The sequence below is a fragment of the Rhinichthys klamathensis genome, unplaced genomic scaffold (assembly GCF_029890125.1).
Source record: "Rhinichthys klamathensis goyatoka isolate OS25496 unplaced genomic scaffold, OSU_Roscu_1.1 h1tg000530l_1, whole genome shotgun sequence".
In the NCBI taxonomy this organism is placed as follows: domain Eukaryota; kingdom Metazoa; phylum Chordata; class Actinopteri; order Cypriniformes; family Leuciscidae; genus Rhinichthys; species Rhinichthys klamathensis.
The window spans coordinates 1,051,666-1,070,067 of NW_026607006.1; the positions used below are offsets into that span (position 1 = coordinate 1,051,666).

At 38.4% G+C, this 18,402-nt stretch overlaps 2 protein-coding genes across 2 annotated transcripts in view; both read left to right on the top strand.

Moving 5' to 3' along the window:
- Positions 1-18,402, top strand: part of LOC130073205 (gastrula zinc finger protein XlCGF57.1-like) — a 250,423-nt gene that overhangs the window by 197,192 nt on the left and 34,829 nt on the right. The gene's annotated exons all lie outside the window — the stretch shown is intronic.
- LOC130073204 (gastrula zinc finger protein XlCGF28.1-like) lies at positions 5,330-10,940 on the top strand. Its single transcript, XM_056238674.1, has 2 exons — positions 5,330-5,542; positions 9,789-10,940. Exons 1-2 carry the CDS (start codon positions 5,374-5,376, stop codon positions 10,808-10,810), a joined length of 1,191 nt encoding a protein of 396 aa, XP_056094649.1. The 5' UTR covers positions 5,330-5,373; the 3' UTR covers positions 10,811-10,940.

Sequence of the window (18,402 nt, forward strand, 5' to 3'; positions counted from 1 at the left end):
AGAATTCTATTTACCTGTTTTGAAATAATCCATTAAAGAGCATATTGCAGGTAAAAAAAAAAAAAAAAAAAAAAATATATAACCTTGTATGAAAATACCATATGTTTCTTGGACTGCTCGTACAAACGGCTTTTTTTTCCAAAATCGCGTCATTTTACGTCACGCTAGGGAGCCTCAGCCTCGGCTCAGTGCAGAGCAGGCTGGTATTCAGTGAGAGCGGCCGTGAGTCAGTGTGTTTTTGGTAGTTTTTGTATTTTAATTTATCATCGTCATGGTAAATTATTGTTTGTGGAGGTTGCAAAAACTCCGGCCTGTCAGGACATCGAGTCCACAGGTTTCCATAACAAGAAAAGGGACGGTGTTGTATATCTTTCGTGCCTGGTGCGGTTTGTGCAGGTGAAGAGACGGGATTTCTCGGTCGTGTGTAGCGTTCACTTCAGATCGGAGGATTATCATCCCGGCGATATGATGGAGTTCAACATGGGATGCCAAAGCAAAAATATTGATCGTCTAATACTGTACCATTGGCATGAAATAGTGTGATATAGGTAGTCATGCCCTAAATAGAGGCAACTTGAAATTGAAAAACAAAATTACTCAGGTTGTTTAAATATTCAAATCTTTAATTTTCTGTTTATGTTATAACCCAGGTGAAAAATATGTATTAAAAATGTACTTGGGTATTTTTTTAGTACAATAGAAATATACTCAAGTATAGTTTTTATACATTTAATAGTATAAATCTACCCTAAACATACTAATGTCTGCTGGCCTGATATACAATGGTAATAATCTGTACAATATTGTGAGCACAGTGTATTAGAGATGCGCGGTTGGCGGTTACAGCCGCGGATAAACCGCGGATCGGGCGGATGACGGGACGAATTTTTTTTTTTTAATTAAATTCGGGCGGGCGGTTGAACCAATCAAATGAAAAATATACATTGTTAAATATTGTTATCTGACTATATACCTACATCCAAAAAAAAAAAAATCGAGCACACTTTGAAATAGTCAAATTTTCATCAGCTCGAGTCTATGCAGAGACTGCTTGTTGTTATCAGAGATGGCGACGCCGGCGAAGGAGGTACGTGACAAACTCAAAAAAGGAGAATTAAAAACAACAGGAAATAGAAGGTCAGAAAAGCTTTGCCTGGAATGAGTTGTGCGCTCTCTTGATATGCGCCCGTTCGATATTGCTTCTGGTAAAGGATTCCACCAAGTGGCCAAGACGTTGATTGACATTGGAGCTAAGTTCGGTGCTGTTGACGCTGGACGAGCCTGTTCTGAAGACTCCCGTTAATTTTGAATGCACGGGAAGAGAGCGGAGAGCCCGTCTTTTTCAGGCACAGTGCAATTCATTTTATACCATCAACAGGCCTAACAATCATATAATAAACTATAGAGCCATTAAAGAAACGCCGAAGTCACTATAGGCTTTTTTGTTGGTGCGCCATCAGCTATGCCTACATAAGACAGATGAAATCTAATATTAATAATTGATCCATGTCGGTATACACAGCCTAATATTTTATAATGAAACATAGCCTACACAATCAAGACAGACTATTTACTTATTAGCCTATTTATTAAATCCAGGAAAATGGTTAATGAAACATGGATTAAAATGAAGATACAATTAATACAAAACGAAATTCGCTTTAAAGAAAGGGTTTGTGCTTTTTTGAGGCCTCTGTGAAAGTTTGAAAGTCTTTTAGTGCCGCTTTCTGAGTGTTCGCGTCCTTAATGGAGAACTGTCACGTAACATTGTTGGCGCCCCATACAATAGCAGCATGTTGAAATTATGTGCCAAAATGCGTTTTCTATTAGGCTACAATGAAAATATTAGGGCTGTGCTCAGAATATCGATACAACGATATATCGTCATGAACTCCTGGCGATACGCGTATCGATACAGCAGCTGCCGTATCGATATTTTTGTGCTTTTGAATGTAGCCAATCAGGGCTCGAATTTCGGCGCGGGTATGCGCATAATTTGAATAATTCCCGCAGTTTATAATGCGGGAAATTCCCGGAAACATTGATTCACTTTAGCATGTAGGTTGTAGTATTAGTAAATGAATCCACACAGATTATAAAATCAAATCAGTCATTTTAAAACTTTCTGTGAGACGCAATTTCACAAACAGCGTGAGTTCAATGCAGTGCTGCGTCTTCTCTCTCTCGTCTCGGGCAAGCGTCCAGCGCTGCAGCCGGTGAAACTACACGCTCACGGTTAGGAGTCGGGACATGACGGAATATTCACTTGCATAATCGGGCCATCGTGACTAAAGTTTACCATTTGCATGTCTTTAAGTCTTACCAGTTTAAACATTCAAACGATTTTAAACTATTCAGTACTTGCGCGCTCTCTGAGAGTTGGTTTTCTCCGCGTGCATACATAGAGTAAAGCCGCCTCACATACAGCTCGTGAGATTATATCGCTTTAACAGACTAAAACACGCAAAATGATGTAAAAAATTTCGTTCTTGGTAAGTATCCTCTAAACACAGTTGGTTATGTCTTGAATGAGCATAAAGGTTTTTAACAGAAACGGCAATTCGCGGTTGTGATGAAGTTAAGCGAGATATTCTGCTGTCACTCTCTTAACCCTGAGCATGTCAATCAATGGTTGTTTCTGCGTAAAAATTTGAAAATGTAATCATTTAAAATGATTTCAACGTAGAAGAAATTACTTTGTTTGGTGCAGATTCCAACACTTAAGACCTGTTAAATACTAGGTGTTTAAAATAGTTTGAGAAAACTTAAGTTAAATTTAAGTTGTTACCGTTTTTGCTTTTATGGAATGTTTTAAGTTTTGTTTAGTCATTGAGCAGTGTAGACATGCTTCAGTGTCACTATAATTGTCATTTCAGTTATTGAGGCAGACTTTAAAAGCAGAAGGAAGAGCCATTCTAAGCTTTTTTATTCATTTAACTCCTTGTTTTTCAGTTATCACAACTGTTATAACACTGGTTATTCAATAAGCAGATATTACTGTTACTAAACTCAGCTCAAAAGAAATTTAAATTCCAAATTGATCCATATCGTGATACTTATCGTATCGTGGCTTTAGTATCGTGATACGTATCGTATCGTGACATTGTTGGTGATACACAGCCCTAGAAAATATTGTACAGTAGCCTATCAGATAACGTCAGGTTTGCCGAAGTGCGTTTAATTTAGGCTATTTATTTATTTTTGTCCCTGCGCGCCGATCGGAGACGAGTTCACTGCTGATATTCTGAGAGCTTTCTAGTCTCGCGGCTGTCATCAGCAGCGCCTTGTATCAGCGGATGGCGGGCGGGTGCGGTTTAGAAAATTTGTCAAAAACGTTGGTGCGGACGGATGATGAGTTTTGTGATGCGGTTGCGGATGAAATAACAGCCCATCCGCGCATCTCTACAGTGTATATCGTTAGCGAACGTGTATATCTATAAGCACGTCTCTCACAAAGACACCTGTCCTGTTCTCCACTGGTTCTCACACCACAACTCATGGTGTCTCTGACCGTTCTGTCTGACATTAGTCCTGGCCTGTCCCTGCTCTCTTGGCAGCATAGCAGGCTCATAACAGGCTCATAACTGTATGGCTGTGGTCCGTAATACGAGTAAGTACTTCCTCAGCATCCGAAATGTCATTGCGATCCATTGTTTTCCTGTTGTTTGAATCGACCGCTCTCCCGCCCGTTATGTCACGCCCGCCACGCCCATTTTCAGACGTGGAAGTAAAATTTTCTCACAAAAACGACTCCAGAAGCTTCTGTAGCGTATTTATAAGTATATTTTAAAGAAAATCTAGTTCCTACATAATTTTTCTATACATTGACTCGTTGGGTCCTCTAACCTGCAATATGGCCTTTAAACCTGCTGAGAAACGAGTAGCGTGAACTAGAATGAGCAGTTTCCATGAGCGGGAAACTCATGAATATTAATGTAGGCTCCGCCCACTCCCTCTACAGATGCACAACATTTCACGGTGCACTTGGTGCAAAAGGGAGAGCGCACGAAACTTGTCACTTGAAAGCGAAAAATAGTGTTTGAGATTCGTCGCAGCAGATTCAAGCAGCTGTAGTACTTGTGTTTGTGCTAGAAAAATATACAAGACATTTGTGAGAAAATATTCTACGAGTGTGCAACTCTCATTGGATGAATTCACATACTGATGTGCAGATGAGCAAAACTTCTCTGTGACTTCACATTTTTTGATGCGGGTGTTTAAATGCGTTTTGCACCATATTCACTGCAGCAACTGTAGCAAAAATGTGAGCTTACGAGTTTCTTAATTTGTGATTTGTAGAATAGGATTTGTGCACCTGCAACGGAGAATTTGAGAAGGTGTAACTGTTGTGTTGTGTTTGTGGAAGATAAAAAAAAGTCTACAAGTTTGCAACTCTTAAAACATTTCTCTCTGTGACTTCAGATTTACTGATACACATGTGTGGCTATTCTCTACAACTACAAATTCCACTGTCACAGGCGTTCAGTGGTATTGCACCAAAAATATCTTCATAGTATAGTTCCTAGCCATATCAGCCTAGAAAATCGCAACTTTACATTTTCCGTCGGTCTTAGTGCACGATGTAACTACAGAAGAGTCAAGTTTTAAATAGGAAAAATATCGAAACTCTTTGGTCATTTTTTTTTTGAGAAATGCTAATGGTCTTGTCCACTTCAATGATGTATGCTAAGCTATGCTAAAAGTGGTACCGCCAGAACCGGAGATCGGCTGAATGGATTCAAAAACGGTAAAACTCAACAGTTTAACTCCGGAGGAGTTGTAAAATGAGCCTATTTCCAAAAAAAGTGGAGTATCCTTTTAAAGAAAATGTGCGTCTCATTTCGCTCCCAATATCGTGAACGAGTTTATTGTAAACACGATTTCGGTCAATGGGAAGTATAATTAGAGAAACTTTTCTTCTACTCAACTGAACCAATGATTAACAAATTAATTCAGTGATTCGAATCACCTCACACTGACGACACGTGCTGTTCAAAACAGTGTAAATGCAATCACAAACATGTGTAAAGACAACTGACGAGCCAACTGCTAATGTTTTCTTTAAAGTGGAATCTTTTAAGTGATCTACAAATGAAATATACAAATATGAAATGTCTATATAATTTGTGTTGTTTTATTAATTTGTAGTGTTAGTTTAGAAAGTTTTTGGCTGATTAGGAAATTTAAGTCCATTAACTCTCACTCTGACTGACTCTCTTAACACTGAACTAGAGCGGATTGAGATTGATTTTTTATTTTTATTTATTTATGTATGTTTCTTCCTGTTAATTATTCTCATCTTAAACTTAACAAATTCTCTAAACACAGAAAAAGCAACACAGCGACCGAGATCCGTGTGACACTATAATAAAGATGGCATTTCTTAAAGAGGAGAGAGAAGAAATGAAGATTGAAGAAACATTAAGAATGAAACAAGAAGATACTGAGGAACAAACAATGTTGTTTATTAAAGAGGAGAGTGAAGATATGAAGATTGAAGAAACATTCAATGTGAAACATGAAGATACGGAGGAACAAACAGGTTGGTTTCATTCTCAAAGCTGCATGATTTCCGCTTCATTTAAAAGGACCATGCATCTGTTTTTCCCCTTAACATGCTCGTATTATGTGAGAATAATTTTTACATACAACACCCTTACGAAACAAAAATATATAGAAATATACTGCAAAATATAATGCGATATATTACATAATACGTTTCCATATGGTAAACTAATGCTTATATTTTTCAATACACTGCATTATATGCTTTGACTATGTATGGCTATATATAAATACATATAAAATGTTTATAAATGATGACAAAAATAGCATTACATGTAATATTCACAAAGTTTGACCCTTTATTGTGTACATATATTGCACATGTTCCCATATAAAGGTGAATGCAAGTTCTCTCCCTCACACACACACACACATACACACACACATTCACGGAATGAGTTATAACAGATTTCTACTTCCCAGCATGCTTTGCTTCTGACTGTTAAAGGAGGGCAAATGTTAAAATTAAGTATTATTTAATGTGCTTTGCTCAACATTAATATAGGGGGAGATCTGTTAATATTTAAAAGGTTTTCTGGTATGTCTGAGTTTTTGGGGTCACCATTGTGCTGACGAGTAGAGCCTGTGGTTCGGTTGACGATTGTCCGAAAACATGTGCAGATGTCTGATCTGTGCTGTTTTGAGTTCAGTAAAAGTTACGATGTCTCCTCCTGTTATTCAAGTATCTTACAGTTAGTAGGGATGCATCGATCCGATACTCAGTATCGGCATCGGCTCCGATACTGCCATTTTTGCCGGATCGGGTATCGGTCAGAGGAGGCCGATCCAAATCCGATATTGTGCGTATTATTCTGTGTTATTGTTAAGCCCCACAAAAGGCACAAAAACATTATCAAGTACCATAAAGTTTTCGTGCACTATCTTATAAGTGTTCTGAAGCCATTATATAGTATAATGTGAGATAAAAATTAATATTTAAGTCATTAAATTCAAGACCTCTTAAACTTTTTCCCTCCGCTGCGGCTGTCAGTCATTCTCCATTCAGCATTTAACAGCGCGTCGCGTTCTGTTACGACAGGCAACACGATGAAACTCTCCAAGATCAAGATGATTCAATGTTACTATTATTATTCTTGATCTGTAGATAAAGGTCTATGGTTTAGCATAAAACAACTTTATATTGCTGGACTTTATTGCTGTAACTAAATCATGTTACTTTCTACCGGGCGTCTGTTAGATCGCAACAGAGTAGCCTAGAGTCAGAGAGCACTATAATTGTTCTTCACGCGCACAGTAACTGAAATTTAAAACTGTTAAAAGAAAAGGCTCAATAAACGATTGCATAGATACTGTGTATAATACACTACGCATCGATATGTCTTTCCTTTGTGCTTTGAACTGTTCAATGCGGATTCGACACGTTGCGCGCTGTGACTCCGTGTTGCTTCAAGCGCATCATTCTGCGCTCGGGATGCGCATAAGCGCTGTGTGCCGCACTGTATTGGATCCTTTCATAATCATATAATACTACTTTTGCGCAATGAAAGATTATTAATAGCCTTTCTTGTTCTGTCCTATCTATCATATGTTGCTGCCTCATTAAACAGCTGTGCTATACATTTAAAACATGTCTCAATTTTATAGTAGCCTAGCCATAGGCTAGGCCCTATATATAATAATTTATCTTTTTGATTTTTGTTATCTTGTTTTTCATGAATGTATTTTACAACAATACAAAGAGCAATGTGTAATGTTTGACCAGATTTAGTGTTACACTTATTGTCTCTTATTTGTTCCCCTAAATTTTCTTCAATAAATGTTCAGATTTTATACAATTATTGTGCACTCATGATTTTTCTAGACTAAATTGCACTGCTGAATTATCCACTAATCTAGTTTATTATAGCATTTTTGTCACAGATTATGATCATATATTTTTTGGATTTGTTGTTTTTCTTTAAAATTAAGTTGTCTGTGTTAAGTAGATTGTGTTTAACACACAAAAGAGTGATTATCAGTTCAACACACAGAGTTATAGAAATTCTACTTGATTTAAAAAAAAAACTGCACTGGTATCGGATTGGTATCGGTATCGGCCGATACTCAGAATTTTGGGATCGGATCGGATCGGTTTTGAAAAAGCGGTATCGTTGCATCCCTAACAGTTAGTATAGGTCAAGAAAATGACTAGTCATCCCAAGTTTGATATCTTTAATACACTCTGCTGACTTCAGCTGAGAGCAGTGTAGTTTTTTTTTTTTCAGGTTGTGAGGAAATATAAATCTGAGTATCATTGATAATGTAGTGAAATCTAATTATAATGACTCTTAGGGGAGGCATGTACAAGGGGAAAAGCAGAGGACCCAATACTGAGCCCTGTGTCACACCATACTTGTGTTTCATGAGATGTCTCTTCATCTACACACAAACAGTGGTAGCAGTCGGATAGATAGGCCACAAACCATGCTAATGCTTGTCCACAAATTTCAACATAAATATCAGGCTATCCAAGTGAATGTCTGTCACAGAAAGACCTAAAAGTAATCAAAGAAAGATGTAGCCATGATTAGATGCCAAATCTAGGTTATTTGTTTGTAACTTTAATAAACAACAAGGCTGAAATCCTGACTGTTATCTTTCACAAATACAGTTTCTATGAAAAAATTTACATAGGTGAGAGGATAATATTTTTTTGGCTGGGAGTTCCACGCTGCCTCAGCAGAGTGGGACTTTATAGTAAAGGAGTATTGCAGCTGCCAGTCTCTGCTTTAACCGAGGAGTTTAAGTGTGCCAAGGTCAGACTGGAAATGACTTTAGTAGAGTCACGCGACAAATGTGTAAGGGAGGCAGCACCTGTGTTAACTGGTAGGAAGTGGTCAGCAAATAAATCTGTGGTAGAGGCAAAGGCTGACCTTCAAATTGGGGATATCGTGGGACAGGTACTGTATGGAAGAGGGGGTTTTGGGCTCAGTTTAGCTCCTCCTAAATGGCACCAGGCAGGCCCAGCTCAAAGGAGGAAGCTGGTAGTCAACGAGGTGCGAAAGCAGGAGGAGAGGATGAGGTGTATAAAGGCCATTTCCCAGGCCAAGCAGGGAGAGTGGATGAGATGGGAGAGTGTGGAACAACGTAAGATGGGCTGGCAAGACCTCTGGTCAATGGAAGAGAGTAGGATCAGTTTCCTTATTAGGTCAACATATGATGTTCTCCCATCACCGCAGAACCTAAACCGCTGGGTAGGAGAGGATCCCTCTTGTCCGTTGTGTTCATCACCTGCCACATTAAGGCACATTTTCACAGGATGTAAGGTGGCTCTTAGCCAAGGTCGGTTTACTTGGTGCCATGACCAAGTACTGCGATGTTTGGCTTTAGCATTGGAAGGCAAGCGTAGTATGACCAGGCTTCGTACAGATACTGTATAATTAAATTATGTAAATTACTTAAAAAGGACTACAATCAGAGATCTCGTTTATCAATTCTTTATCAACTTAAAAAAAAAAAAAAAAAAAAAAAAAAAGTAAATGGGACTTCTTTTAGATGCTCTTTTGAGTCAAAACGAATTCAGCCAGCCAAGTATGTTGTTTCGGACCCAAGAATCCAAGTCTCCCAATGTTGCACTAGGTTTAGGGTTCTGCAAAAGAAGATTACGTCAAATTTATTCTTCCATGACTATCTAGAAAGCATGCCGTGTTAGTTATTATTATATTGGTTACATAATTTATAATGCAATCTAATTGCTTGTTTGCACTAAAACTCTTATTTATATTCGAAGGATTTGTTATTTTCACTCAAATTACCGATATAAGGTATCTACAATGCAATATAGAACTTACATCATATATATATTAAATAAATTACATTAAGCACAAAAAAACTTTTAAAAACATTTTAGAGGACACAGGAACTGCTTTAACTGTGACATAAACACAGGGCCGGCGCCAAGGGGTGGGGGGGGGGGGGAGGGGGGTATATTAAATTTAGAGGTGTAAATCATACGATACAATCCAACATTGATTCTAATAGCCAGCGATTCAGGATTTATCGATACCTCAAAACATGACATGATACGATTTGATTAGATTCAGAGGTCTGTGTGTTCTGAGATTTCAGATAACACCTCTTCTGGTAGCTTAGTTGGTTTATGATTTAGCATACATATTGTTGGTTTGGTTGCTTTGTTGGTTTTAATGCTTTAAATGTCTAAATGTTTTGATGTCTGTTGCTTTGTGCTATTAAACAGGTTCATTTGTCTTTTTTCACCCTAGACCTGATGGCCCTGAATGGAGAGAGTCAAGAACTGAATGAAAAGGAAGAGACACATCAGTATAAAAATCATAATTTCATAACTGGAGAAAAATCTTTTAGTTGCTCACAGACTGAAAATACTTCCTCACAAAAGTCGAGAGCTAGAAGTAATTTCACCTGCCAAGAATGTGGAAAGAGTTTCAATCAACATGTAAACCTAAAAGTCCACATGAGAATTCACACTGGAGAGAAGCCTTTCTCCTGCCAACAGTGTGGAAAAAGTTTTGCTGAAAAAGGAAACCTTAATAAGCATAAGAGAGTTCACACTGTAGAGGAACCATTCCCCTGCCAACAGTGTGGAAAAAGTTTCACTCAAAAATACAGACTTAAAGCCCACATGAGAATTCACACTGGAGAGAACCTTTTCACCTGCCAAGAGTGTGGAACATTTTTCATTAGAAAAGCAAGCCTTAAAATCCACATGAGAATTCACACCGGAGAAAAGCCTTTCACATGCCCTCACTGTGGAAAGAGTTTTTCACATATAGCAACAATTAAATCCCACATGAGAACTCACACTGGAGAGAAGCCTTTCAATTGTGATGAGTGTGGAAAAAGTTTCAGACAAAGAGTCGCCCTTAATTCCCACCGGAGGATTCATTCAAGAGGGAATTGTTTAATTTGTCATCAGTGTGGAATGAGTTTCACAGACACTGAGCACCTTAAGAATCATGTAGTAACTCACACTGGAGAGAAACCTTTCATGTGTCATCACTGTGGGAAGACTTGCTCAAACAAATCAAACCTTAATGTTCACGTGAAAGTTCACACAGGAGAGAAGCCTTTCATCTGCCCTCAGTGTGGAAAGAGTTTCACAGTTAAACAAAGCCTTAAGACGCACATAAGATCTCACACTGGAGAGAAGCCTTTCACATGTCTTCAGTGTGAGAAGAGTTTCACATATCGAGCAGAACTGAAATGTCATTTGCAAACTCATTCTGAAAAGACAATGCAGAAAAAGGAGCAACTTCAGACAATTTAATTGTGATGGCAAAATATTTTTTATTACACCGATGACACTCGAAACGTCTGATGTGAGACTATTTTTATATATGTGGAATGAGTTTTAAAAGGCTTGGCAATTTAAAATGGTGCCATAAAAATATCCATCTGTGTAAAAATACATTTTGATTGTATAGAGCAGGGGTAGGCAAGTTCGGTCCTAGAGAGCCGCTTTGAAAATATCTGGATTGAATACATAAGGGGCTTTCCCACCGGGTAGTTCTAGGAACTAGCCACCAGGGTGGTTCCCCGAGAACTAATGGTTCCCATAGGAGCGTTTTCCTGGTTGCATTCGCACCGCCAGTAGGAACTCTGAAGTCTCGAAAGCCACGCTTGTTGTTGTGACTTTTATTTTGATGGAGCGGCAGACATTTATTTTTGACGGCACTGAACGCCAGCCTGAACACACAGTGCTCGCATTCTCCGTGTTCATTAGGTTACGATCTGTCTAAAAGTCCTGTCTAATATGTTATTAGATAGCACTGTTATACATTGAAAGTAGACAGTAATGAAAAGTTATAAGCGTATGCTGTGTGGTTGATGTCCAGTGTTGCTGAGCAGAAATACATAATCCATGTTTGGCTTGGTCCCCTCAAAGTTACGTTGGATTTTCTTCTCAGTGTAAAGGTTAAGAGGCCCATCTATCACTGTTTTCCATGTTCGTAGAGTTAGTCTCTGGAGTAAATATATAGGCTAATAACTGTGTGTTTACACAGCTTTTTTAAAATGGCGGGTGCTGGTGTTTTGTGTGTGTTCAGCCAATCAGCGAACACTAATGTCACTGGTAGTTCCTATAGTGCTGGTTTAGACCGACTCTGAAGTAGGAGATAAATTTGTTCCTAGTTCCTGTGGTCCAAATACACCAAAATTTGCGTACTTCCTCCAATAGTTCTAGGAACTATAAAATGGTTCCTCCGGTGCGAAAGCCTCTATTGAGTAGTCAACATCCCAGAAAGTGGATTCATGGACGCCCAGATCTTTAGCAATGCTTCTGTTCCAGCGTTGTGCATCTATAGCCAAGTTTCCATCCACTTTTACCTTTTGTTATCGACAAAGTGAATATGCATTAAAAGAATATTGCAAAATTTGTAATTGTATCTTTCAGATCCCAAATATTTGTAAAATGCTGAGAGTAATGAGACAATTGGAATTCGCCAGTTTACTGCTTATTATTTTCATAACTAAGAAGTCTATTATTAAATTTGGAAATATTAGGGAATCAGAAGATCACGGCGAAGTGGGACAGCTTGTCTGACAGGACTGCATGTTACTGCATTTATGTGACAAATCTTATGGGTTTGGACACAGGGCAGCTTATTTGTCCTGTATGCAAAATTCTAAGTTTTTTAGACCTTATGTAGCCGCGCCCCTTTTCCGCGCTGAGCTCATTGTCTTTTGACTTCCGGTCTGTATTTTCACAGCGATATTGCCTAGTTATGAATGAACGGCTTGTTAAAAAAAAATTCCTACGGTCCATTTGTTAAGACATGCTTTACAATGCTTATAGTAAACATTACAATGCTCATGAACTTTCGTTAACTCTACAATAAGTAAATCAACTTCACCAGCTAATTACTCCTGGACTGCGATGCCATAGAAACATACAGAGCAACCGAAAAAACGGAAGTTCAAAGACAATATTCTAAAGATGGCGGTGCCCTCGTTTCTCTGGTGCATAAGGGCTGTAAGACTGAAGAAAACTGGTTGGAGAAACTGTTTCAATAGACCATGTGGTCAGGACAAAGGAACTTGCTGAAAATTAACATTGGACCTCCCCCTCACGCAGTCTCACCTGATTTACATTTCATTCTCTCACCCAGTAACCGCTAAAACTCACATGAGAATATATATATGGTTTCATGTGAATGATTATTGTGTTTAGTATCATTTTAAATGTTCCAGAGTGAGTGGTTCAGATGTCTCATTCCAAAAGAGTAAAACAAAAGGTAATAAGGTTTTTTAGAAGTTTAGAGATGACACACAAAGGAAGGTGGACTCTAGGCAAATGGTATTTCTCCCCTACCCCCAAAATAAGGTGTAACCTGAATACAAATTACCATTGTAAAGAAGTTCTGGCTATTTAATGGAATGCAGCTAGAAGATCGTGGCTCTTTCTGTATTTCAGATAGCCCGTGAGGATTAGCTCATGTATTTCTTAAATGTTGGGTTTGCATCTATTTCTCTCATCCTAAAGCATTTGATGTTTTGTATTGATGATCTTTGAACTGATTATGAAATTGGCATAATACTTTTACCTGACATAATAAATTGTTATATTTGATTATACTAATAGACTTTGACTTCATTTCCATTGGAGTTAAAAGGAATAGTCAAACATTAACGTATATTTAATGATGCACAGATATCATTGAAAAACTTTTTCATTTTATGGAGTCAGATGAAACGAGTTAATACATAAGATAAAATGTATTGCATTTAATTGAAAATCCGTTTGCCATGATGGGAAGAGACGGAGCACGCGTGAGACCTTCACCGCTAATTTGAATGCCGCCATTGGATCAAATTAGACGGCCTTACAGGTCTATAAAAATGATTGGTAGTAATGTTCAGTCACATAGCAACAGTCTGTAACGTAAGCCTTGCCAGTTGCCATGCAGTCATAGCCGTAGCCGAGAATACATTCAGATCATTCAGATAAAATAAAAAAAAGTTATTCGTTCTGGTTTCAGAGTTTAATAACATCAAATGAAAAAAAAATATCCAGTTTTTTTTTTTCCAGAGTCAGATATTTAACTGTTTTAAATGGTCTATAGAATTACCGTCTTAATTCTAAAATTCGTTTAGAGCTTTTTGGATTCAGCCCACTTTATTTTCCTAATTTGTTTGAGATAAAATTATATTAGGCCTACATATTAATAAATTGTATTTATAAAATAATTTTATGAACAAGTGCCATGTTTGTGATTTTCATTTGTCAAGTAGCCAGCTTCTGACCATAGAATCGTGAATTTGCTATTTTTTCCTCATCCATTTGAAACGAAACTTTATTATATATAATAAAATTGTATACATATTTTTTTTTTTTTTTTTTTCTTCAAGTGTCATGTTTTTTTGTATTTTGTTATAAAGACTGTTTAGAACAGTGGTCTTCACTATTTTTTTCATGAGATATTTCTGATATGACAAAATCAGTAGGAGAGACATTTTTACTGCAAAGTATAAAAAGTTACATCCAGTCATAAATACCACGTCTGCTTATCAATCTGTCACCCCTGAACATACAATATGGAATGCAATAAATTCTAAAGGGTGGAAAAAGAATTCTTTATGATTTACCAGTCAAATTTGTAACTGAGACAAGATGATTTCCATTAATAACAAAAAAAGCAGGATTTCCAGAATATATTCATCCCAAAATGACCGCAAGTTATTTTTTCTACATTAGCCCATCATGTAACATATTCCAAACCTACAAGCCCTTCATTCATCTTTGGAACACAAATTAAGATATTTTTGAATATCTTAACTTGTGTTTGAAGATGAACAAAGGGCTGAGGGACATGAGGGTAAGTAATTAATGACAGAATAACATTTTTGAGTCACACACACAAACACACATTCTCAAACTCACTCACACACTCACTCTCGCTCACCCACTCACTCACACATTCCCTCGCTCACGCACACTAGAGATGCGCGGATGGGCTATTATTTCATCCGCAACCGCATCACAAAACTCATCATCCGCTGATACAAGGCGCTGCTGATGACAGCCGCGAGACTAGAAACCGCCCGCCCGAATTTAATTAAAATATTTTTTTTCGTCACGTCATCCGCCCGATAGTCCGCGGCTATAACCCCCAACCGCGCATCTCTAACGCACACACATAATCACACTCACATAAAAAAATTTCTCTATATCGAAGGAAAATTTAATGAATGATTAGCTAGCTTAATGCTAATTCCAGTACTCACCTGGTTGCTGAAGTGATTCCGTAATCGTTCGCCATTATTTTTCTTTTTTTATTCTGTCATGGTACTCGCTCGATGAAACATCATACAGGCAGGAGCACTGTTGCCACAGCTCCACGAACCTTTCCTCCATTTCATAACTCCACCTAGCAGCACCATCGTCTCTCTTTCCTTTTGCCATTTTTGAAAGCTGTGTACGGAAAAGCTTCTGTGCTCCTATTGGTCAAGGTTACACATGTGACGGAACCCGTCGTGGAGGACCGGGAAAAAATTAAACATGCTAGTCTTTTTATATTGATGTTGTGAAGCATCGCAGGTGCGGTGTCGGTTGTCGTCCACTATGACTCACTATACGAGATGAAACGGTCGAATCTTGCGTCCCGACGCCCGTTGTCGTTTACGAATCGCCACTACGTCAAACGGATCGTGCCAAAATCGGGCTAAAATCGTGTAATCTGAACCAGACTTAAGGGTTAAGGAAGAACTAAAGAATTAGACTTACTGAACAAAATGGCCGTGGACCAACTGACAGCAGCCAAAGGAGGAATCTGTGCTATGATAGGAACCGTATGCTGTATTCCAGATAACGTTGCAGATGTGGACATTTAATTGATGAAGCATTAAATTATTCCCAAAGGCACATTTAAGAGCCATCCAGATACAGGTCACGGTATCTTTTGCCATATTTTGCATCGTCCTTGACCTCGTCCGAGTTTTTATCTTTTATTTCAAGTCATATTTTTGGACCTTCCGGCCTGCCATTCGTAAGGTCCAGCTTTGCGGAGAGAGCACAACAAACATGGCAACAGAGCGGTGTGGACAGTGGTCTTCTAACTTTCCTTGTGCTCCTCTGGAGCTCTGTCGGCAGACGAATGCAGATTTTTTTATCGTGCGATTAAAGGTCTTTTTGGCCTAGCAAACTTTGTAGTTATTTTCACATGCTTTTGAAACAGGACGCAGCATGCGCGGCGCTCCGCTATGAAACCGGACGTTTTGTTGCTTCGTCGACCAAAGCGCAAGTGGATCTAGCTAGACCGGAAACAAAATATCAGGCACGCCGCACACACTTGTTTGGGCTTGCGAGCCGGCCAAATAGTTGGTTAACGTTACGTTTTGAGTGGATGACGAGCGCGAGACGCCGAAATGGATGCCAATAGCCTCTGTGCACAATGGGCGGAGCGAACGTTCGATTTCATTCAGAGTTGGCATATCAATTTCCGGTTATGAGCCTGTCGATTTCACTACTAGAATTTTACCACAGAATGGCAGTCGCCGCTAGCAGTTCTTCCTTTTCCCGGTGTCTTTCGGATTTACCGGCAGTGAGCGTCAGCGACATCCACAGGATCGTCGGTGCCCTGTCCCGCACCCCGACAAGGGATTTAAAATGTACATTTCTTCGTACATTCACAACTATGAGGGTAAGTATCTGATAGCTTCTGACGTTAGCTAGTAAAAGTACCAGCTACTGTTTGTGACTATAAATATATATAAATGTTTATTATAAATTAATATAAATGTTTGTTTTGCTAATGTTGTTATTCAACACAAATTATATACTCCTTCCGTCAGTTTCCATAAAAGATCAGGATTCAGGAGAGGTGGTCGTCAGGGCAATGTGCTACAGGTCGCTGACGAAAAAAGAGAAACCTCACAGCTTGAGTGTATGGTGATGCTAGTTATGGATAAGATAAGGGGTGGAACGGTACATGTATTCGTATTGATCCGAAACGGTACGGGCGTCACGGTTCGGTGCACGAATTCATGAGAAAGAGAGGCGCGGGCGCGATTGAACAGTGGAAACATAAAAACATACTCCATCATTTTGTTCGTACTGGACATCATTCAAACTGCAAAGTGTTTACTTATATTTGTGTACACTCGCAATAAAACACAACACTGTGCTTTTGTCACACTGTAAACTCTTTTCAAACTGTAAACTATCTGTCACCCAACCAAATTCACACACACTCACACTAATCTGTTTATTTTTAAGTTAGAAATTTTAATTCTACATTGATTAAAAAAGAAAATCAAATGTGTTTTTAATGGCAGTATTATTTTATACGGAAATCAATTATTTACAATTCAGAAGAGAATAAAGTTAGGGTTAATTAAAATTAAGGAAAACAAATATATTGATCTAAAATATAGCAAATTAATTTTAAATTCATTCAGGTACAATTACCAAACATATCACAAGGTCTTTTTATTAATTGAATTAATAAACTAATTATATAAAACTATTGTCAGTGGACTACAAATAAACTGGTTCTATGCCTTTACTTTATTAATAAAAAAATACAAGGTTTAAGACATTTATAAAAATGCCTTCTGCATTTTTGTTTTGCTTTTCACTCCATTGTACCGAAATCGTACCGAACCGTGATGTCTGAACCAAGGTTTGAACCGAACCGTGACTTCTGTGTACCGTTCCACCCCAAAGATAATGTAAGAAGATGAGATAACATAAGAGTTTGCTTATCAGCCAAATAACCCAGCGTTTTTGATGTTCCTGGGGATTAGCAATGTTTAATGTAGTGCTACATGTTTACTGTACCTTAGCAGCTAGCTGCTACGGGTTTACTGTGCATTGCTTGTCCCCACTGGGTTTTTGCTTGCATTAGTTATGTTAGCAGGTGGGGAATCAGCTAGAGTAAAGTTTAGGGAATTGACGATGGTGACTAGAAAATATTGACTACTGTAAGAGCAACCAGGTTAAAATGTAAGTTTACCTAGCTAGTCCCCACTGGGTGAAGGTTTTCTTGCTCATTGTTTTGATCCTTTAATTAAGCTACAGTCTGGAGTGAAAGGTACTACTACTGAAATACAAGTGGAAAATGATATGGCACAATATTCAGCATATTAATCCAACACATAGCTTAGAATATTGTCTTATCTCCTAACTTCAAAATGTTAGACCGAGGATTCAACATCAGGAGTGGTCTGCTGGTCTAAAGAAATGAGTCACAATGAAAGACTGTATCTTAAAAGAATCTGTAAGCAATGAGTATCCTTAAAGAATGACTGACCAGGCTATGATAATTGTGACTTTCTATGACATTCTGACATTGCAGGTGGTGCTTAAAGACAGCAAGCCTGTGCAGCTGATTCACCATAAATGTTCTTGCATTGCTGGAGCTGCACTGTGCAACCACTGTGTTGCTCTTTTGTACCAGTCAGCCCACTACTCGCAGCTGAAGGTGCCTGTAGTCCCCCCTGTGTTAAGCTGTACTGAGGGAGAACAGCAGTGGCACAAACCTAGGACTTTGGTAAGTCAACCAAAAACATATAACTAATTACTAGTTTTGTAGTTATGTTGTTTTACTGGAGTTGTGCTTAATGTATGTCCTGCAAACACTACAGGGTATAAAACCAGGCCCAGAGGACAAAATGGCTGTGCTGTCTGCTAAACCGAAGAGCCATCCTAAAGCAACAACAGAGGGTATAAGGTAAAAGCAATATTGTAACAATACATGGGTATTTTGATTTCAGGTCTATATGCCCTCGAGCATTTCCACTTATACACGTTTTACACTGCACTTCGCAGGAGCACACTTTACAAAGGCCTCAGTGGGGATCTACCTGTTCTTTCCGTCCTTCGGGTGAGTTTACCTTCTTATTTAACCAGTCTTACCATTT